This window comes from Monopterus albus, unplaced genomic scaffold (genome assembly GCF_001952655.1).
Source record: "Monopterus albus unplaced genomic scaffold, M_albus_1.0 scaffold220.1, whole genome shotgun sequence".
NCBI classification, from domain to species: domain Eukaryota; kingdom Metazoa; phylum Chordata; class Actinopteri; order Synbranchiformes; family Synbranchidae; genus Monopterus; species Monopterus albus.
In genome coordinates this window covers 442195-465460 of record NW_018128100.1, presented here as the reverse complement: position 1 = coordinate 465460, position 23266 = coordinate 442195, and the positions used below count along the sequence as shown (strand labels likewise).

General features: G+C 42.8%; 1 protein-coding gene across 1 annotated transcript in view; it reads right to left on the bottom strand.

Annotated features, from left to right (window-relative positions):
* col12a1b (collagen, type XII, alpha 1b) overlaps positions 1-23266 on the bottom strand; it is a 112728-nt gene that overhangs the window by 15544 nt on the left and 73918 nt on the right. The window contains exons 40-56 of the mRNA XM_020619462.1: positions 21836-21880; positions 18987-19116; positions 17316-17458; positions 16063-16192; positions 15466-15585; positions 14786-14932; positions 14027-14143; positions 11605-11757; positions 10752-10826; positions 10090-10229; positions 9017-9140; positions 8726-8869; positions 8426-8590; positions 8301-8339; positions 8072-8210; positions 5921-6063; positions 3209-3318 (exon numbers count right to left, since the gene is read on the bottom strand). Coding sequence (XP_020475118.1) covers positions 3209-3318; positions 5921-6063; positions 8072-8210; positions 8301-8339; positions 8426-8590; positions 8726-8869; positions 9017-9140; positions 10090-10229; positions 10752-10826; positions 11605-11757; positions 14027-14143; positions 14786-14932; positions 15466-15585; positions 16063-16192; positions 17316-17458; positions 18987-19116; positions 21836-21880 — 2064 coding nt within the window. The remainder of the gene's footprint in view (positions 1-3208; positions 3319-5920; positions 6064-8071; positions 8211-8300; positions 8340-8425; positions 8591-8725; positions 8870-9016; positions 9141-10089; positions 10230-10751; positions 10827-11604; positions 11758-14026; positions 14144-14785; positions 14933-15465; positions 15586-16062; positions 16193-17315; positions 17459-18986; positions 19117-21835; positions 21881-23266) is intronic.

Below are 23266 nucleotides of genomic sequence, written 5' to 3'. Positions count from 1 at the left end.
GCATATGAAGGATAGAAGTCGCATCTCAATGAAAGATCACTTATTTACTTTATTGGTTGTTTTCCATTTGTTATATGCACCGATTTAAAGAAGCCAACTGCCCTAAAAAACGCAGCTTTTATTTTCTGTAAAACAAAAGGTTCACAACATTTCCATCTGTGAAAACCAAAACCAATTCTCTTTGACACAAATTTAAAATCTAACTCCATCTTCTACAGATTGGGACCATTCTTATGTAAAGTAACATGAAGCTGTGGGACAAAGTCTTAAGAATGAGGCTTTAAGGGTTATACAAATCAAACTGTTTATGAATTTGTGTTATAATAATCAACTTCTTCAACTGGAGAATCCCTAAATACCAGTATCTTTATGGGTGGGGGGGGAATCCATGAAGTGACTTTTAAAGGATCCCTTTTGCTCATGCACATCTCAGAATCCTCCTTTTTTACAAAAACCCAATTTCAGCTGGGAGTTCATCAAATTAAGGAGGTCAAATCTCCCAGCGCTCCTTCCAACCATCTCACTCGAGCATCTTACACTGCTTCAGTTCTCAGCTGTAAAATAACTGAGGCTCCAGTGGATTTGTCGCTGTTAAACACACACGATACCTTTCTCCTTACTCAGACCTCCTTCACCACATCTCCTCATGATGTCATTTTGCGGTAAGCCATAAGTGCTGCCTTTACAACTCGTCCTCAAAGCCGGTCCCTATGAGGCAGCGGCTGGTCAGAACGAGTTCGGTTGTAAGGAGGGAAAACGTTGCTTAGGCAAAGCCACGGAGCGCTGCTTGTGGCCAGTCGGCGTCGGCGGAAATGCAGAGGCATGACTAACGGACCGCAAAGACACCGAGACATCCAAGAAAGTCTTCAGGGAGCGAAGCACAGCAGAGTTTCCATTTACACTTTGGATTGTGGGCATTTATCTGATGCTCTGCAGCTGCCAGAAAGACAGCAGGTACTGCTGAATCCTCACTGTGTGGCTCTCAACACTGTCACAGGATACACTCGTCTGTGGACACTGGGGTTCACAGGATATGGATTCTAAAAGCCAGCAACAACACTGATATAGCCACTCTGAAGGTGCCAATATTTAAATGTAATCAGGTTCATGCCAAAACAGTTTCACTCAGACGTCTATTCTCGTCAGGCTGAAAATGATTTAGAGGAAAATCTGATACACTGTTCCTGTAAAACACAAACTGATGTATTAGTCACATGTGGATCTTTGTGGATAACATCAGCTATTACTGGCCATCAGGCCTGCCAAAGTAAAGCCCGTGCCGAATACAGAATCTCAGTTATTTCTCAAGCTGTTCTTCCAGATCCGTGAAGCCTCTGGCCTCACTCCGGGGTTCTGCTTTGATCACACTGTCCTTATCTATTTGAACAGAAAGAAAAACATAAACTAACACTTTGTGCAGTTTTATGAAGAATGGGGTCACAGATCTCACATGAGGCATTTATTGGATGAATTTGGTTATAAGATTTGAGCTCTGCGGTCCTGTGATAGACCTGTCCAGGGTGGACCCCTCCTCTCACCCAGTGTCAGCTGGGATTGCCCCGCCCCTCGCCACTCTATTCAGGAGTAAGCGGTATAGACAATGGACGGATGGAAGTGGAGATCTGTTGTTTGAAAAACAAACATTATTTAAAGGATAACTTTGGTGATATTGGTATTACTGATCATCTTCTGTCTGATCAATCACCTTCAAGATGCCCCAGAGTTTCAGCTTACAGAGAGGTCTTCACTTGTCAGACCACAGAGGTGCCCCACTGAAGCTGCTCAGGTATTTACTCAACTCAGGCTGCACTCAGACTTTCTAAATCATCTTTGTTTCTGCAAAGCATCAACTGCAAAGGTTCACCAGTTCTACAAGTGAGAAGCTTTTAAATCTTAAGTTCAGTCATATATCAGGAGCTGACAGAGGCTCAGCAACAGTAAAAACCTTTTTATTGTGAGCTGACTGGGTGAATTTTAATCCCATCTGGGTTTTACAAGTCCTTTTATTGTCTTGTGATAAGACAAACCTGATGGTTTACTACAAACTCCCTCAACTGCTTCCACTGTTCTGCCTGAGTGTAGAGAGAAAACAAAGGGGGAAAAGACGAAAACGATGTCAGAACTGTCAGTCAGCCACTGACTGTCTCCACTGTTATTAGAAATTGCTTCACTGGGAGAAGGTTTTAAACCTCCCTGCTGACAACAGACATCTTGCCCGGCACCAGAGGCCGTGTACAGAGGCATGCTGGGAGGTAAAACCACAGAGCTGTAAGAATTCCCCTGTGGTCAGTTACCAGAGGCAGCAGGCAAAGTGACTGCTGTCAGCCCAAGGAGAGAAGGAGACCTGCAGAGAGAAAGGCTGTCGCTCCTCAGCTGCTCTTACGTAACTGTTTAAAAGCAAAGGCAGCGATGCAATATTTTTCCAGGCGAGCGTCCCAGCAGGGACTGCAGGGCATTTCTAACGGCCTCTGCCTCTCGTGAAACGTTGCGACACTACTGCACAGCTGTCCTCACAGCCTCCCCTCAGCACCACATGGTATGACGCATCCCTCTGACCGGAAACTGTCCATAAAGCCAGAGCTGCGCTGCAGACACAGTTTGTTCTGAAGCCCAGCAAAGACTCTGTTCTTCACATCAGACCAAAGAGAAAGGCGGACAGCTTTCGTTCTACTACTGGTGCACTAACCACTGCTTATGTCAAAAATCATGTTGCCATAAATCTCAGGTGATAATCCTGCTTGTACAGAAATATAATCGATGGACGGATGCCTCCACCAGTCCATTAGCGAGTTAGTGCTGTATGTAATCAATAAAAATAAATACAACGGAGCCTAGGTGCCGGAAACATCTGTTTGCCCGAGTTGACACAACTCTTCATCTGTAGCAGAATGTGAAAGGCGACGCCTGTAATATACTACACACTTGGAATCTGAGGCATCCGCAGTATCTGCGCGACCTCGGGACATCGAGGGAGAACAAAGCAGAGCGATTCTATTGATGTGTCACGCCTCGGTCATGCCTAAAAACCTTATATAATCCAACCATTAAACACATTTGACTTTCCTCTGTTTAACATAAACATGGTTCAAACCCAGAAAAGACATACGGAGTAAATCTACTGCTCACATCCCTGTGGTGTGTTTAGTCTGCCTTGATGAATGGCAGCGTGTCTGTCTGATGGCCTCTACACTTGTGCTGTGTTTATTACCTTATGGAAGCTTCCATGGAAGATCTTCTTCACTTCACTGTTGTCGAATGTGACCCTCTGAATCTCGCCACGCTCGTCTTTGTTGTAGAACGCCACGGTCTGGCTGGAGGCTGAGCACAGACAGAAAGATGTGACACACCAGTCTCTTTAGCTGTAGGAATACTCTGGTCTAATAAGCTTCAGGGTAAATCTGTGGCTGAGTGTTGTTTCCTTACTCATAAAAACATTATGTAAACTCTAATGGTGCAAACAAGCTCCTGAGAGGAAGCCCGGAAAGCCAACAGCAGCTACTGATGCACATTAATATTTAATCATTTGTGAGCAGGATATTTAAATGTATATACATCAAACTATTAGGTCCATGAAGAAGCTTTACATTTAGAAAAGTCTGGGTTTTGGCCACCATATTGGACGCGTCACTGACTGGACTGCAGTGCACGTGATACTGTTGGCCTGGTGGTTAAAGTGTTCAAATGAATTTTCTGTGGCATGGGATCTGTCACTCAGACTGCTGAGTGTCATGGCTGCTTTCCTGATGAACGTGGTGGGAGTTTAGTGCTAAGTTTATCGTGGCTTTACTTAGCTGCACGTGGCCGTGGACTCAGCAGCTTTTAGAGGGGCCTTTCCTTCCTGTGCCGACTTCAGAAAGGTGATCCGTGCCTTTATTTCATCCCAGCTTAATACTGCAATGCATTATACACCAGTCTTCTCTCACTTAGAGCTTGTCCAAAAGGCTGTCGCTGGACTATTGACGGGTAATTATAAATATGATTATATCTCCACCATGTTAACATCTCTTCATTGGCTCCTGGTTCATTACAGGATCAGTTTTAAGGTGGTGGTGTTTGGTTTTTAGTCTCTCAATCAGTTGGTACCATCTAGGGCACATAGATCAGGGCTGCTATGTTGTGTCTGATATGCGGTATGTCTTTATTTATTTTACTATTCATTTTTACCTATTTTCATAAACCTTGTACAGCACTTTGGTCAACTTTGTTGTTTTGAAATATGATTGTAAATTGATTTGACTTTCAAATTTTATCTTGTAGCAATTTTCGTATTTCTAAAGAGCGATATAAGTAGCGATAGTACATGTACTGGAATCAGTGATTAAAGCCTGATACGAAGTGAGTGTACTCGCGGTCCAGTTCCCTGTTCACAGCTGCCGTACATGTCTGTTGTCTTTCTGGGTCAGCAGGGAGGCGGTAGAACGATAACGTTATTCCTGGCTCGGCTCGACTGTTGTGACAGCTGGCAGCTACACAGTAAATACCCAGTAACTGTTGACTGTTACAAAGAGGTTAGGGTCACAAGCAGCGAGCGAGCGCTCAAACTAACCTGTGTTTACATGATGGTCTAATAGGTCAAAGTGGCTCGGCTAACGTCATCCCTAAATATTATGTGTGTATGATGATTGTGTACAGGGGCCATGTGATTACACTTACTTTACACTTACTGTGCTTGCTTGGGTAGTGCTAGCGGACCAACAGCTAGCGATCTGTTACAAACATAACTCGTGTGAGATTATTAGTGGTAGCCTAAGTTCTTTGCCTGTGTGCCTACACCAGTGCAGCTTGACATGTCCAGTATAGTGGACATCGAGGTATCATGTGACCTGATGACATCACGTGGAAAACCTCAACAACCCACTGTAACTAACCTGCCAATCTAATTAGTTAAGTTTATGTCAGAAACAAGACTTAAAGGACAACTTGATCCTTGATATGTCCTGATTTGTTGGACGCCTCAATGACTGAATTTCACACCTGTTTACATTCTGCACAGGCCACCAGTACCAGGCTGTAAACATTTTTAGAGTCTCATTCAGATTCAGATATGCTGCTTTTTAAGCCTCTGACCAGTCAGAGCCACACTTACAACGGGGCCACATTGCCCAGTCCTATGACAATATATCCTGTAAAAATATCCGGACTTTTAGATGCTTGGGATGGATCAAGCTCTAACAACTCTGGATTCTACTTTAATCACACATTTCTTTGGACCCTTCCTGGGAAATGTTCACATCTTTCAATCTCTACAGGCTGTTTGGGTGATTTCCTGAAACGCCTCCACACTGGCTGGAAACATTACACAACAGTTTCCACTGAATGAAAAGTAAAGTGATGAGAGGACCGATCTTCATTTGTAAAACTGACAGCGTCCCTTTAAAAACTAACAAAATGTGTTTGTGTTTTACACGTGTAAAGACTTTTAAATTGTGGGATACAGCTCATCTCTGTCAGAGAGTTTGATAAGAAGATTAATACTTTTAGTGAATATAAAGCTGGAGCCTGGGGGCGTTTCCCTCGGCACAAAGCCCGAGAACAGACAGAAACAGCCAGCAAATCTCTTCATCTAACTCTCTGCCAGAAAGCACATAAGCGTATTTCTAGATTTCCCAAAAATGTTGAACCAGTCCTTTAATAAGCCCAGTAGGGAGTCCTGCTGACGGACCGGAGCTGGGGCTTTACGAGACCCAGCCAAGCCCGATCGCTGGTACAAGACACTTGTAGAAAAAGGAGGCAGCTTAGTTATCAGCTGAGGCCAAAGCAGCCGGGGGGCAGCGCTGGCTCATTACACCCCCTCAGCTGGCTTCATGATGTGACACAATGAGGCACAGCTGCTCCATATCCCCTCACACATTTCCAGTTTTCATGCCAGTACCCTTGTTTCAAGACACACACCACAGATACATCAGACAATGATATTTACAGTCAATAGTGACGCCGGTCTCTGGCTTATGGTCTTTGCTTGACACCTGCCAGATGTCGAAGGCCTCTGTAGGCGAATCAGGGAGGAGACGGAACATCAGAATGATGGTGTAGGTGTGGGGAAGACCGTGGGGGTGGATGTCGCTGTTCATGAGACAAGAAGAGACAACATGTAAGATTTACTGTAAATACTGAGAGGCTGAGAGCAGGCGGCAGACTATGGATGATCTCAAACTGCTCACAACCAGAGTTAAGTAAGAAGAACATGAATATTTCACTGTTCGCATGAAGACAGACAGGACACTGTTGACATGGCAACACCTCAGTAAAACGAGACCTGCTTTTGTCAAACCAAACAACATTCTAACTTTTAACCCATGTTCACCTTTAGTTAAATAACACCGTAATCCCCTTGTAATGAAGTGTTTCTCATTGTTAGAGCCTTAGAGCATTTTAATAACTTTTCCAGGACTGGCTCGGTTTCCCATTTATCCCTGTGATGTCATTGCACATGGTGGAAACTTGGTAAACAGCGAGATCTCAAGCTGTTTCCCACCACTGGTGCATGTGATGTTCTGGATATAAGAAGCATATGCTGAGTGGTGGCAGTATTAACAGTTAGATGAGTTGGGTTTGGACAAAGTGGCCTGAAACAGCTGATAGACAGACTGGACTTTGTCAGGACTAGAGCCTCACACAGAGATCCACTGACCCAGTTTGTAATGAGAATGAGCTCAGACAATCTGGACACAGCTGTGCAGGGTGCGTCATGACATGAGAAGGATAAACAGTGACAACAAATGTGCACTGTCACTGGGAAGCTGCAGGAGAAAGTGCTGGCTGTACTCAGCTGTGAAGTTTTCTTCCTGCAGAGTTCGGAGATAGTCTGCAATTAATGAGAACATTGTCGCTATGTAACCGAAAAACATATGCTGCATTGTTCTCATCTAAAATATACGACTGGGTCTTATTTCTGCATTTGGTGCCATGCAACCAACAATAAGAAGTAAATCAGCCATTCAAATTTTCTGTTCATATGAGCAGGGTATATGCCGAGGCTTTCGTAGAGGCACTCTGGAAGGAGAAAGACCTCATTGGCTCAGCTATAACTGAAGGGACAGAGCCAAAGAACAAGAGTTTCTCTGTTGAAGTAACACAGACCTAGCATTCCTGTTGCCAACTGAAAAATGTACAACATTCACACTAGGTTATATGGGTTAGCATGTCGACTGGTGGCCCAAGATGTTCTACTGAACAGGGCAGTACAGTTTAGATTTAGACACGTACTGATGAGCGAACAGCAGCTTGAATAGCAACAGCTAATAATAAACTGGTCAGAGACAGTCGAGTGAAGCTCGGCTTCATTTTGTTAAAAACATTTCCGTTCCTATAAACACTGAACTTTCTTGTACAAGTCTTAAAAACGTAGTGTAATGGCATCACACATACGTACTGTCATCTAGAAAATGTGTTTGAAGCAGAGTTAAAGCTAAGCTCATCAGGACAACAGTGTTAATACTGGCAACACAAACTGTAAGAAGTGTAAGATGTATTCATTTTGGTAAAGACACAAGGTACTCAAACACACATGTTTTTAATTAAGAGCAGAAAGGCTTCATCATCATCATGAGGCTACTCAGAAACGCTGGTGAATGACACCCTCCATCCACAGTTTATTGTATTTCGAGAACAGAAGCTCATGTTGAAGTGGGTGTGACTCTGGCTCCCTGACCTTTCAGAGTCATGACTGATAAAAACATATTTTTGACCACACTTCTGTTTGTCATTTAGCTTTGAGTCACTATGTGCAGACACTATGAAATTATCCTAATTACCAAATTGTATCAGTGCTGGTTGTAGTTATTCATGCAAAACAAAGCCAGTTCTTTGGTTCTGCTCATGAAACTGAATTTCCTTATGAGGTCATTTCTGCCTGTGGACCTGCTTCCATGTGAATCTGCATGTGTATGTTAATCAAGCGACTTTATCAGTCTTGTAATCTGAAATAGTACGAGCACAAAGCTGAAAAGAAATGCATGCTTCTTTTCTCAACCTTCCCTGAAGAAATGAAGGTTAAAAGAGTCATCAACAGGCTGCTGGGTGAAACAGCGAACACTGAGGATGAAACTGAACGCAGGCTACGAGGACTCACGTGGTGGGCTGAGTCAGGAAGGCGTCTTTGTGGAGTCTGTATGATGTGTAACTGTTGAAGGAGCCGGGCTCCATAGAGACTCCTTTAATGTGGCTGTAGGTCTTTTCCGTCAGGTTGAAGGCCTCGAGCATCCTGAAGCCTGTTACATAACAAACCAGGAGTTTTGTCTTTAAATGAGACACATGAGGACAAACCTTGGTAAATGATGAATTTCATCATTTGTACTTACCAGGTGAAGTAAACCCATTCAGGAAAATCAAGGGACACGCTGTGAAACAATGAGAATAATTATGAGTTTTGACCAAAAAACAAAAACACCCAGACACAGTTAGACTAGCATTTGTGCACACATACATGAAGATGCCGTTTCACAAAGGAAGGTAATCAGGTTTTCTTTGATGGTGTTGAAAGCATCGAAGTCGTCCACGACAAAGACGTGCCTGTCGCTGGGTTTGCTGCCAATCTGCTGCAACTCCACGAAGTCCACATCAGCAACACCAATGGCAAAAACACTATAACCTGAAGACAGGACAAAACAAGTCCAGTCAGAATGCAGACTGGCAGGTTGAGAGACAAGCTTGTGCCTCCAACTAAACTCATAGTATTTTCTGGCGAAGAAGCCTGGATGATCTGAGGGAACTCAGAGTCCGTTACCTGCGTGCTGCAGCTTGGTGGCGCTCTTCTTCACCTCGTCCTGAGATCGCCCATCTGTGATCGCTACAATCACCTTGGGGACATTTCTCCTCATTCCATTTTCTGAAGAAAAGGCCTTTTCAAGGGTGTGTTTCAGTGCCTCTCCTGCTCAACAGAGGACAGAGAAAAACTTTGAATGCTCAGGCGTAAGGGGAGCTAATATTTCACAGGTGTACAGGCTGCACGAGATAAAGAAACAGGACGATACAACAGGCTTCATGTATCACTGTGAGATGAGGCGTGCAATCCAACCTGTCTTGGTGTTTCCTCCTCTGTAGCGAATGTAATGAAGCGCAGACATGGCGACACCTTTGTCTTCGTAAGCATTCAGCTTGAACTCTGTTTTCGCATTGTCGCTGTACTGCACGAATGACACCTTTGGAAAACCACATCACAGACTTTAGAAGAAACAGAAGTCAGCTCAAAGAAGTCTTTGCGACGGTCTATGACAACCTCTGACCCGAGATCCTAGATTCCACATAAAACTTTAGAGAAGCTCCAGGAAAGAGCAGCAGAGGAGGGATCTCTCTTCAGACAGACATCCAACAGGTCACATATACAGAGCAGACAGAAGAAAGAATAGTGGAATGACTAAATGAAAACCTCCCCCAGCATATGGAATCACACCGCTATCTTTAGTTTGAAAGTTATTCAAGAAAAATGATATTTCACTAATGGTGGTTTTCATCAGGGTCTAGCTCAGCAACGTTTGAAGATACATCAAAAACGTTTCATCCAAATTCATTCATTATGCTGTGAGCAAACATAAAGAATGAATGACCGTCACTTTCGGCTTTTCCCATTTTCCCATGTTGACATTTGGCACGTGTTTTACACCGGATGCTCTTCCTGACACAACCCTGACTTGAACCTGGGCCACAGCTGCAAGAGTGCTGCACCCTAACCACCAGTCTATCAGGGAACCCCATGCTGTGAACAAACAAACTGCAGTAAAAACACAACAACAAAAGCAGTAAAGCTACAAGTTACCACAGGATACTGAATAACAGAATACAACCAAGAACTGTGAAGTCACTGAGCTTCAGAGCAGCTGAGCTAAAAAAAAAAAAACTAAACATTTTTGTATGACACAAGAAAAATAAAAATAAAAGCATGTCGTTATGTAAGAAAGAAATTCCCACTTTCTTCTTCTACCTGATGCTGTTCTTATGTCTCATTCTCTGCTGTTCGTGATTACACTTTCAGTTTTCATATTACTGCAGGGAGGGCTGTTCCATGTTTTAATAGTGCAAATAAAAACAACTGCAGCATGATGTCAGAGCGCAGCACTGGCTTGATACCAGCTCAACATTTTCAATACAAACCTGCATTCCTGAGGGTCCCATGACATCAAAGGCGGCGATCACGCTGGAGACAAAGTGTATGACTTTGGTGAAGCTCTCCTCTCCGATACTCCAGGAGCCGTCAATGAGGAACACCACATCTGCTTTGGCACCTTTGCAAACTGTGGCAAGGAAACAGTCGGTAAGGAGCTTTAAAGTCTGCAGGCCAGACCTCGAACCGGCAGCACAAACACCAGCAGAGAAAATGGCTTCATCAAACGGCATGGTTATCGTTTGCAAGCTCGAAGGCATAACAATTCAGCTAATAGTGTGCAACAAACAAAAAGTGAGAAAAATGATGTGTATTGTAATTATGGGTTTCATTGATAAAAAATATGAGGAAAACTCAACAAGGAACATTTGGTCAGCAGAAGGGTTGAAAATGAGCTCTTGCTAATGGTTTCCTCTCAAAATAACCAACTTTACCTCATGTGATAGAGCCGACTTTGTAATCCTCTCTCCTCTGTCCTTCATATAATGTATATACAATATCAATTCTGATAATCAAAAAGTCATTCTGCACAGTTTGCGATGCAGTTTGCAGCCATGCCATTCCCACTGATTGTGTGTGCACAGTCAAAAACACAGATCTTTATGCTGCAGAAGATACAAATGTAATTTCAGTAAGACTTTAACATGCTTACCTTCCCATGCAGGGGGGACGGTGGGTGGAGGTGTTGGGGTTGGTGGGAGCGTTGGGGCCGGAGTTGGCTTCACCACTATGAGAAACAACAGATACAAACCATTAAGAAGGCAGAGCAACAGTAAACACATCCATATGATGAAGTCGGTGCTGCGGATCGGTCCTGTGGGATGATGCGTCTGAACCAGTATCTCTGACGCCACAGGTCACATTCTGACCTGCAGCTTGTTACTACACCCACGTTTTCTTTTTGAAATCTGAGGCGACAGAGCTGAAGGGATTTAGATTTGTCTTGACAGACAATCCCTTTACAGGGATTTGTCTGTTTCCGCTCATGATTTGGGCAACTCTGGTTCATGTTCAACTAATCCCACAGGACAGAAACATCTGAGTACAGTCTGACAGAATCTGAAGAGCGACAGGTTTCATTTGACTTTGACTGAACTTTTAACATGTTGCCAGTGTCTTCCAGTGGCGCCAACGTTGCCTGAAAGACAAGGGCTTTTCTAACCAAAGACCCAATTAATTAATTTACTGTCACATGTGGCAAATAAATTAAAGGTCCAATTAGTCAAAGTATGCTGCTGTATACAACAAAAACAAACAAACAAACATAACAAGGGGCAGTGATGGAAAATGTCCTGGACTTTATCATTTTAAGTCTGACACGTAATGTTATGTAAGGTTAGTCTCCTTGAGGCACTGTCACATCTTCAGGCGTCTGAGATTTCACCACAAACATGACGTCATTAACACTTCACCTGAACTTTCTCCCCCAGCTCTGCCTTTGAGAGATGTTCTGCTAACAAAACCTCCGATTTAAATGACAACAGATCCACAGATGCCACACTCACATGTTTTCTCATTGACGTTGACTCCTGGTCCTTCCAGATTTGGGGTCTGGACGAACACGGTGGCAGTGTACCGAGCATCGGGAGAGAGTCCGTCGAAGCAGTACTGAGGCAGCCCAGCGGGAATCGTGATTTCACGCTGTCCTTTACTGGAAGCTGCAGAGGAAGGAAATTGGATGTGCTTACTCCACCAATAATCAGATTCTAATGTCAGTCAGAAGAAAAGCAACTTTTATTTTCTGTTTGCCACATCTGATTTGTTGAGATGCAGTTGTTTTGATTTAATGACTTGTGCATCTCCTGTAAATATTTGTAGAACTTCTTAGTGTTGCTGCGTTTTCTGTTCTGTTGCTAACGTTGAAAAGTAAAACTTATCAATCCTGCAAAGCATTCATCCTCATCAACGTCTCTGTGATGAACAAACCCAACGTGCGACCCCTCTGGTGACATGTTTACACTGTCACAGGGCTGGGAAGTTTCCTATTTACACTGTGCATTCTCTTAAGCACAAACAAAGCAAAGCCTTGTTTACTGCAGAGACAGCTGCCACAGATGATGACTGCTACTCTTCAGTATGAATGACCAGAAGGAAGAAGCATTTCATTAGTTTCTGTCAAATGGCTGAATCCAGCAGCTCTGATGATGCAACAGCTTCAGAATGAGCTCTGAAATATCAACAAGTTATGATGGAAGCCAATTTAATTTAAACTGTTCTTGGAAAACACACATGCTTCTCGGTCAGATCTCTCCAGAACAGTGGCCATCATTTATCAAGATAGAAGATACACACAAGTTTCTACAGAAAGTGATGTTGACAAAACAAATCTTTGAAATATGTCCGATGACTATCAGATAATTATCAGTCCTAAAAATCTGGCAGCCACATCATCTTCTCTGACCAATGTTTTTTGGCTTTTAACGTACCATTGGAGAAGACCCGAGGTCATGGTTTTTCCACTTAGTCATCTCACTAGCATCTCCAGCCGCTGTCTGCGTTTCCACTCAGAACAAACAGTTGACTGATTTGTTAACCCGAGGCTGCTGCTTGTCACGGGAAGAGATTCTTGGGTGGAGGATTTCTGATCCTCTGGTTGTGGTTAACCAGCCGTCTGTCTCACGCTAGCAGATTTGTTCTGGCAGCCCAAGTGGCTAATGACTACCATACAGATATTTAAATATTGATGCTCCTTCCCCGGTTTTTCCTGCTCATTAACCATTAAACTGTGTCCTTGTGTGAATATGAAGCAGATGGGAATCAAAGATACTGCAGTAATCGAAAAGGATGTAATCTTTGCAAACAGACACACAAAGCTTGGTGGTCAGACGCTTTCAGTCCCAGCCAAGACTTGCATCCTGCTTCGACTAATAATCACAAGGCTTGAAAATAAACAGTCTCCAAGGGTAAAAAAAATGGGTGAGATCAGCAGAAGATCTGAGATCTGACCTCATTTGGAGACATGTCTGTAAATCATCTGCCTCGAGCGTTGCTGCACTTGTTACCAATGCATCACCGTTGATCAAGATGTATGGTGGTGGCAACACCAGAAAACCCCTTATCATGAGAAATCAACTTGTGTTGCATCTGTTTAGTTTTCTTTCCTGTAATCTACTCGAGGTGAAACTGAAGGCTCACTGCTGTGGTTTTGGATATTTTAGCCAACAAATCACTAGAGCCGATCAACAGAAAATTGCAACCATCTTGATGATCAACTGATCGGATAAGTCATTTATCAAGTAAAATGCTGTGTATTTTCTAGTTTCCCCATCTCATTGAATGTGAGGACTGTTGATGGTTGGACCGTCAGTGAGACAAAAACAAAGGAAGCGTGAAGACATCGCACTGAGCTCTGGAAAATTGTGATGGATATTTCCCACAAGTTACTGGTATTTTAGAGACTGACAGGGCAATCAATGGAAAAGAAAATCACTAGATTAAACTGATAGGGCAAATAACTGTTAGCTGCAGCCGTACAAGTCACAGCCAACGATTCTAATGCCGGTCCAGGCATCAACTGGTTTCCACTGACTTTCATATAGAAAGGGCTGCAATGAATGAACCACTTATGCTCATAACTGACTGGCCCATTGATTATACTCATGATAAAACAATTCCGCTGTAACATCTGCTCTGACCAACTACCCAAACACATTCCATTACTTAATGATGTAAAACAGATAAAAGCAGTAAATCCTAACATTTGAAGACCTGTCAGTCAGCAAAGTGTTTCAACAATCAGAACTACCACAGTGAAAATCAATCCTGAAATCGACCTGAACCAGCCAATGTTAATGTAAAATAGAAGTGACAATGGTCAGTAAATCTTTTAAACAAAGAGGTCTGGAGGACTGTGTCATCTTCCACTTCCATGAGGGGTCAATGGGAGTGAAGGTGAGACTGTCTACGGTGAGACGCACACAGACTTACGGTCTGCAGGGTTGAGTTTGATGCGGTATGATGTAGCCGCCCTGTGAGGACTCCATTTGATGCAGAACTTGTCGTGGCCGATGTTGTAGGTCTCGACGTTGGTCACGTTGAGGAAGACTGTACAGGACAGAAAATCGCATTTCAGCCCATCAAGGAGGTACGTTCAGGGTCTGTACAACCTGCTGGTAAATGTTTAGTCCCTAAATGTTGCATTTTGTGATTCTGCTGAAAAGATAAAGACGTCCTCCACCCTGATGTCTGGGAACCTTGAATAGGTGATATGTGCCCAAATGAATGGTTTCTGAGGTTTACAGAGCTCTGCTGCTTGTGCTTCCAGCTGGCACTCCAGTACAGTGGAGGTGACTGGAATAACTGGGACTGCAGACCACAGACTATGAATTAATGGTGTTTTTAGAAACCAAGTTAAAACTAAGATTTGAAGGCTTTTGCTTTCAAGCCTCAAGTAATGTTAGATATTTTTGAGTCTCATCTCGCAGCAGTCACATCCAAAGTCAGTGTTTGTTTTACTTTAAAGCTCCGAGTAAGCTTTGCCACAAATAATATTTAACTTTATTGTATTTGGACTGCAGAAAAAATCAGCAGTGGAGACCTCGAAATCTAAGCAAAAGCATAACTTCAGTAAAACGATCTGTGTGGCTACAAACCACAAGGTGTAAATGAGAAAATGTTTTCTTATGTGGAATGACCGGGTGTTGAAGGACTCCTGCACTTGTCTTCTCACACAGCTACCGTACGTACGTGTGGTTCCCTGTCCATCGAGCGGTGCACTCATGCCGCTGGTGTACTGAGCAATCACTTCGACATCATAGGTGGTTCCAGGCTGCAGGTTGTGCAGAGTGTAAGATGTCACATCGCCCACAAAGAAATCAGTGGACCGGTCTGTGCCTGTAAACACAATAGCAAGAAATAAGACGAGATATGTGCTGGACGGAGTCAGGAAAAGGTGCTACGGCTGTCGTCATTGCACAAGCAAAGGAAAAAAACGATCCCGATGACTGTCTGCAGAGAACTCTTAACTATCTGATGAGCATTTTAAAGACGGACACCTGCAGCAAAAGTTCATCATCGACTCATTCAAGAAGAAATTCAACAGGACTCAAGTTAAGACTGAAGCAGTGTGGCAAAACTAGTCCAACTCAGGGTCCAATTAACCAGCTTCTTCTGGAGCTTTCCATCATTTCATACGTCTTTGTTTACTTGAAGAAGTAGTTCCCAAGCTGGGAAAAGTGACCCCACTAAATTCTTCTTCACTTCCAGTATTTCCCTTTTTCTTGTGATATACAAGAGTTTTACCTCTTGAGCTTGTAAAATTACACAAATGAAAAACTGCAAATAATTTCACAACCGACATCCTGAATTCACCTACACACGGTAGTGCCCACATTCAAAAACTGTGCAGATGTGACATGTTGTCTCACCAACAGGAGAGTAGATCAGCCTGTATCCCTGGACAGGAGCCAGCACCGGGTCCCAGGCCACTCTGAACCGGGTGTACCACTCATCTGAGACACGGAGGTTTCTGGGACTCAACATTCCGACTGTGACAGAGAGAAGATGGCGTCATCATCTGTATCTTTACATAGTTTAGTCTGTGTTTTATGTAGATCAGGTCCATGGCAATAAAACATTCATTTTACAATTAAACTGGTGAGAGGGGTGGGGTCTGTGTCAGTCTGTGTTGTCATTAACTTCACCAAAATATCAAAGCTTTTGTCCATAGAAAAGAGGAAGCCTCATGGATTTAATTCATGTGCTTTGATTTAAAAGAAGCCACCTACAGTAGCTGTTGAAGTTGTATCAATGATTTTGAAGTTGCTGCTGGATCATTTCCCTTCTACGCTTTAGATTTGACTCTTCTCTGAGTTGGGCAGTGTGTGTTCAGACTTCTCTACAGGCCACTCAATATTTCACGTTTGACTCACAACACTGCCCCAAACCTGTGCCTGTGTGTTCCACACACTTAACTACAATGACTGAAACACAAGAGACACATTATTGATCTGTTGTTGCCTCACCTGTACGTCCGTTTCCATTGAGAGACCCTCCTGGACCCTCGGCGTAGACAGCCTCTACAGTGATGTTGTACGGCGTGTCTGGCTGCAGATGCTGCAGCATGGCATTGTTTCTGTTTCCAGGGACCACCGTCTGAGGAGCAAGACAACACAGAGTCATTACGGACTGGTCTGCAAACCGAGAGAAACAGGAGGGCCGGGGCGGCCCGATAGCCGAGCGATTATGGTGCAGTGCACCATATACCCAGACATAGACGCGCTTCTTTATTAGCTCTTTATTATTAGAACCTGAAACATCATATATAAAGTGAATACATGTAATTAAGAGTGAGAAGGATGTTTTTGTGGTTTGCACCCATCTATGTTTATTTTCTACAGAGGTGCTGAGACACGTCTTTGTGATGCTGCTGTCAAAACTTGGCAAAATAAAACCAACTGGTGTCATGGTAGGACAATGGTAAAGGTTTGATGTCCCTGCTTTATACCCACCAAAACTGTATTCCAATCATACTGTGATTTCACAAAAAACCCTAAAAATCTCCTTACAGGTTAAAAATGTGCTTTGGTTTTCAGACTAATCTCTCTGCAGTGGCTGGGGTGAAGGAACTGATGTTATAAAATAAAGAAATCCTGCCGCCATCCCTCTGCTGCAGCTCGCTGACTCATACTTTGCTTTGATAACAAGCAGAGGGGGGGGAGACCAGCTGGCCCGTCCCCGCCCTCCACCACAGGTCCAACTCATTAATCAGGACTATTAATAATGTTATTATGGCCCAAATTATACTGTTTGTTTTAGCTGAGCCTGTAGCTAGTCTCACTTACTGGTGATTTATAACCAGAATTATCAAAAGGAATCTTAAAACATGGAAAGGAAACATCACGGCGACTGGTGAACGAGGAGCATCTAACCAACCCATTTATCAAAAACAACGTTAGTACCTGACATTTATCTCTCATTACTGCTAAAACATACGCAGCTGAGGGTATAAACTAACCTCGAGCTATTTGGTTTTTTGCCACCCATTTACTGAAATCTGAAAACCTGACATTTGTGAAACAGGTGTAAATATTTCACTTTGATATTGCTGCTGTTGATCAGTGAAATCAAAAGACTGAACTACTTGTACTCAGTCCCAGCTCAAAATGAGTCTTCAGCGATGCTGATGCTGTCTGTTCGTTTTCACTTTCACAGCCTCCTGTGATCGGATGTGTAAACCGGCCATTAGGGGTCATGGGCATTTTTGCAGTGTACTCACAAACTCCGTGATGGGGTCTCCAGTCATGGGGGCGTAGGCGATCCTGTACTGCCTGACGGGACCCTCTGCGTGGTCCCAGCCGATGGTGAGGGTGCTGGTGGTGGCATCATACACACGCATGTTCCTGGGACCGGTACGGGGCACTGCAGCACACACACACACACACACCACATTCAGTTGTGCCACAACACCACTATACAATGTGTTTGATGATACACTGAACAAAACGTACAGTACAAGTTACCAGACACCGAATCCTGTTCCTGTGGGTGGATTTTTTTTAATTAATAGTTTTCCTGTTTTGCATCCTTTGTGGCTTTTCATGTGTTAAGAAACATATGAGTAACTATAACTACCTTAAATTAAGACCGAAAGGGATACAAGGTGTGTGCAAGTGGTCTTTGTCCTTGGTGTATTTGATTTTCTCCCCTTGAATCTGTGTTCATGTGAGCTAGTGCGTGTGTATGCTCAGCTCTGTTCAGTCTAAAGAAGAAAGCATAAATAAAAACAATGACGCAGTAAAAGGTAATCTGGAGAGAAACAGTTAAAATGAATTAATAAATAGATAATAATGGAATTAGTCCACCTGCTACCTCTACCATAATCACTACCTAAACAGACAAAAAGCTGTTGCAGGGTACATCAAAAGAGTTCTCTTTAGATAAAATAAAGATCCACAAATACTAAATAAATATATAGAAATATGGCCCTTACTAACAGTGGGACTGCACATGTAGGACAGTTTCTAGGTCTAATTCTCTACTTTGAGAAAAAGTTAAACAGAATTACAAGAAAAGCATTCACTCTAAAAATCTTATTTTATAAGAATAATCAGGATAGTCACCTTTATCTGGCTAAGTATGTTACACACACACAAGGAATTAGTTTCCGTTACAGAACCGAGGCAGCCATCTGTGGCGCCAACTAACACCCGTGGTTCTAACCATTGGGGGCAACTTGGGGGCTCAGTGTCTTGCTCAAGGACACTTTGACATGTGGACTGCAGGCACCGTGATTCGAACCTCCAACCCTCCCGCTGGGGAATGACTGCTCTACCCACTGAACCACAGTCACCCCCAAATGTGATGATACTGCTTCTCTTGAGTCAGTCGTGTCTGTAAAGCTACTAAAATGATTTTTTTCAGTTGGAGAGATGCTGATACACTGGTCAGCTAATGCTAAAGTAGATCAGTTTGTATCCGTTTCATGGTCAATAAATTAAGTGGCTGTGAAGTTTCTGTTCATAAACAGCATGATTTACTTTTAATGGTCATCAAGTGAACACAAATCCCATAAACCCACAAACTGGAATTAGACAGATCAGCAGCAGCACTACTAAAGCTAACAGTGCCTCAAGCTTAGCTTTTACTGCTTTTCTAGTCACTTTGAGTACTTAACAGCCTGCGTATTTTACAAGTCAGTAAGCAAACAGAAATAGAAGTTATGTTATGTTTGTTCATTGTAGTAGCTGTTTGTTTTATGATAAACACTGAAAGTAAAAGAAGCACTGAATCATTAAGTATCACCCATGATAAGATCTAACCATTTGTTTTAAGAGACAGTTTCACAACTTGCTTGTTGAGAACTGTGCACATGATGTAAACCATGCAAATATAACTCAGTCACTTGGTTGTATACCCTGTCAACATGCGAGATGGGTGCTGTACTCACATGTTTTGCCATTGCCCTTCACTGGTGGTCCCGCTCCATCGGGGTACAGAGCTGAGACGCTGACCGAGTATGGAGTGTCTGGGATGAGGTTGTCCAGGAAGGCATTGTTAACATTTCCTGGAAGCAGGACCTTTTTGAAGAAGAAACCCAAGGATCAAAAAATGTATAGACATCACCACCATGACAGCCACAGCAGGGAGATTTTGGATTTTCATTGCATAACCATCTGGCAGCGATAATGTACATAATGACCTCACTGTGCATCCCTCATCCAGTTATCTCTGAGGCACCCTGCTGCCAAAGTTTCTCTCAAACACTAACAAAGGCCTGGGAGTTTAGACCCCAAACAAATCCATCATTCAGCAAGTGGACCGATGGATAAACAGTTTTCGCTAGGAAGCAGCTGGAGAGTGCGGCGTCTGTCAGCGGCTCAGGGCAGAATCAGGTTTTCCAACAGGGATGACTGCAGACTGTCTCCCGTCATTGGGATTATTACAGCATCTATTTGCAGCTTTCTAGCTGATTTGCGACCTATAAAAATCAGTGCCATTACATCACAATAAATCCATTGGATTTATTGGACTCCAGTCGACACTTATTTAGAGTTTTTGTTTTAATTAAAGTTAATATTGCAAAGATCTTTGGACCTCAGATTTCTGGCACAGTGAACCATGAATCAGTTCCCTCAGTGATGATGTAGTGCTTGAGATCCCACAACTGGAAGCACATACGCCTACTGGTCTGAGTATAAATCCCTCCAGTAAACTCTGTGGACATCAGCCAATTGTGTGGCCACAAGATTGGCTGGCTATTATCCTTTCAAAACAGGATGAATTACATTAGGCGGGAGGTTTAGTCATTCGGTCATTTCCTGAGGGCAGCCATGCTCTGGAGGGTTGAAATATAACTCATTGTTGAGTTACATTTCAGTGAGTGGAGCCACAACAGTTCTTCTGGATAAATAATGGGCTTTTGGGGTTGGATCACATTCATCGTGTTAAGGAGAAGCACGGAGAAGCCTGAAGAGGGGTGTTTCAGGACCAGTGCCCACTAATGAAGGTTACTCCAAGGCACCATCAAAGGGAAACCGGATGCTGCTGAGGGTGTAGGTCAATAACACCTCTTTGGGAGCATGCAGCCAACCTCTCCTCTTCCTTTGAATGTTGTTTTTGTCTCCACCGGGGCTGGAAGTGCATCCACCCGCTTTACCTTATAAGTATTTTTACTGATGACTTTTGTTGTCTACCCTTGTCTTGTTCCTAACATGATCGTTAAGGGCAGAAAACAAAGTCATTTGCAATTTTCACTCAGCAGCAGTGTTTTTACAACTCAAGTGAACTATACTCGAAAACTATTTGAAGGCAGCATAACAATAAATGTAACCACAATAAACTGTGACTTAAAAGACGGGGATGCTTGTACTATCAAGCACAGAGCTGTGCAAATACTTGAAACATGTGATCCAAGAATGCTATGATTAGCAGACATTCAGGGTTAAACTTTGAAATTGTGGAATCACTATTTAGTCAGCAATGACAAGTCATGATTCCTATATTTAAGAGCATTACCAGTCTAACATCTGTGCAACATTGACACGATAACTTTGAGAAACAAACAGGACCGACTGAAAGTGGCTGCCTGCTGTTTCCATGACACACACTGGCACTGTGAAAGCAAAGACGCCTCATTGATTTCACAGATTTGTGTGGAGAAGAGACGGAAAAAACTGATTTAAGCTTGTAGAGAACCAAAGTGCAACCTGATGCTTTGAGCTTAGTAACATAGTCCACATTCAATAAACAGTTTTAGTTTACACTGTTAAAAGAGGATCCAGATGTAAGATCCAAGGTCAAGACCAACAATTCCCTAGTCAAGTCTTAACTGAAGAGACAAGTCAAGACCCATCAGTCTCACATCAGTTCCAAGACACAAGCCTCTAACCAAATCAAATCAGCAGCCTTTACATCTCAGTATGATCATATCAGGTCACTCCAAGTCAAAAGGCTGAAGGAGAAGTGGAAGTGCAAGGTGCTGGTTTTACTGTCAAAGTCTAGTTACAGTACGAATCCTTTTTGATTGTCATGTCATCAAACTTGTCATCAGCAGAAAGTGAATCACTAACTGTTTCCACCTCCTCCAAAGTGAGGATTACCTGCCTTCTCTGTTTACTATCTCTGTAAATGGAACATGTGGGCTTTGCTCTTTTGGTCAGACAAAACAAGACATTTGAAGAGGTCAGCCGAGGCTTTAGGAAATTATATCCTCTAATATTTATATCTAATTATAGCCTCTAATATTTTACAGAAGTCTGTTAAGAAAAGTGCATGTACCTCCTTGAAAACAAACCCCTTTGCATCAGGTGTGTAGGACAAGGAATAACATTGGTAAAGTAAAATCAGTGTGAGGGCTCTAATCTTATTTCTCTACTGTCATTTTACAAAGAAATCACTCAACAAAAACAGATTAGTCAGTAATGAAAATAACCATTATTCGCAGTCCTACAAGCTGCGATATCATCTTTATCTTAAAACAAGCAAACACAAAGGCTGCTAGAGATAATGACCATTTTCACCCAATGAATTTCCACATCCAACAAGAGTCAACATGCCGACTATGAACAAGCTGATTTGCAATGAAAAAAATTATCTGCTCTCAAAAGTACAATTAAGTACCTGTTTAGAAATCAAACAACATGTCAGGGTTTGTTGTCTTATGTCTTCACATTCTTTGCTCTAATCCTCTCCCCTGTGAGCAGAGGCAGAGATTCCAAACCACCTCCTTCTGCCCTCCAGGCAGATTCTGCTGCTCATGACTGTTTGTTGTATAACAGCTTCAAGAGAGTTGCTCACCGACTCGGTGGGTCTGTTTCCAGTCAGCGAGGAGTAAGCCACCCGGTACTGGGTGTGGGGTTGTAAACCTGGATGTTCCTGGGTGGCGTGCGTGGGACTGGAAGGTCAGAGAGGTTAAGAGAAAGTGAAGTGAGGAAGGAGGGAGTATTGACGTTCTTCACTTAGCCACAAAACATCCAAATGAAAGTCCTTATCCAAGTATGTCTCAATAGGGTGCCTACAACGGACAGCTAGTGCAGATGGATTTACAAACACAAGCAATTCCATTGCTCATAACGTCAGTGTTAATAAATAAAGAGGTAAACAGAACGCCAAAGAACGTGAAGCCAAGGATCAGGTTGTCAGTTTAGGTTCTGCATCTTTGAAACCTTACAGAACTGATTCTGACCCTGCTAAAGCTGCAAACAAAAAAGTGATTTGTGTTGGAAAAAATGTTTCAATATGACATTCTCTGGCTTTTATCAAGGAAAAGACATTTAATAAAGGATTAAATTGTGTTTGCAGTGAGACGAACTGTATCACAGTCAAGCAGCACAGTTGTGGGTTTATAACCCTTTGACTCTCTTTTTAAACCAAAACCTGTGCAGATCCTCCTGATATTTGGAGCTTAACCTGATAAAAAGGTGTAGTGGGTAGATGTGAACATAGCATCCAGAACAACTCCCAGTGTAACCATCATTCAAGACCTGTCAGGATGTTTGATTGTGCCATCCAGAAGCAAGACGGACCCTGCATAGTAATTTATACAACTCTAGGAAAGGATTTTACAACTCTTCAAATGGCAACAATCTTGTTATCCTCTGCTGCAATGACTGGCAGGTTAACAGCAGGTTTACCCTGTTATCTGATTGGTCGGCGTGTTGCTGGATGAGGCTGTCTTGTGTTGAGCCAAGTTGAGCCAGGTTCAACTTTTTTTTTGCAGGAGCCCTCGCTGTGCCAGTGTTGTGGTCTCTCTGAAATGCATGCGAGGCCTGTGTTGTTTCACAAAGCCAGTCTAAACATGGCCCGAAACTCTCTGTAACAGCTGTGTGCTAATAGAGATCTGCTCCCCAAGCAGGACTGATTTGATTTGATTTATTCTTTCAAGCATGTAAAGACAGTTGATATGTCAACACACATAATTTTACACATATCCAACAAATGCTAATCCAATATCAATGTGCTTATACCTAGTACATGCTTGAATGGAGTAGGAAGAAGTCAGACTTATCCAGTCCTACCCCATGACATCATCTTACCATCATTGGTTTGCAAGCAGTAAATGATTCACTTCTACCCACACACATATTATACTAAAAAAAGATTATAACAGTGTTAACATTCTTACATAATTACATTCTTAAATAATTATCTTCTACACCACACAAGTAATATACTAAAGAATTATTACAGAGTATTAACATTCATACACCACACCCACAATGTTCCATC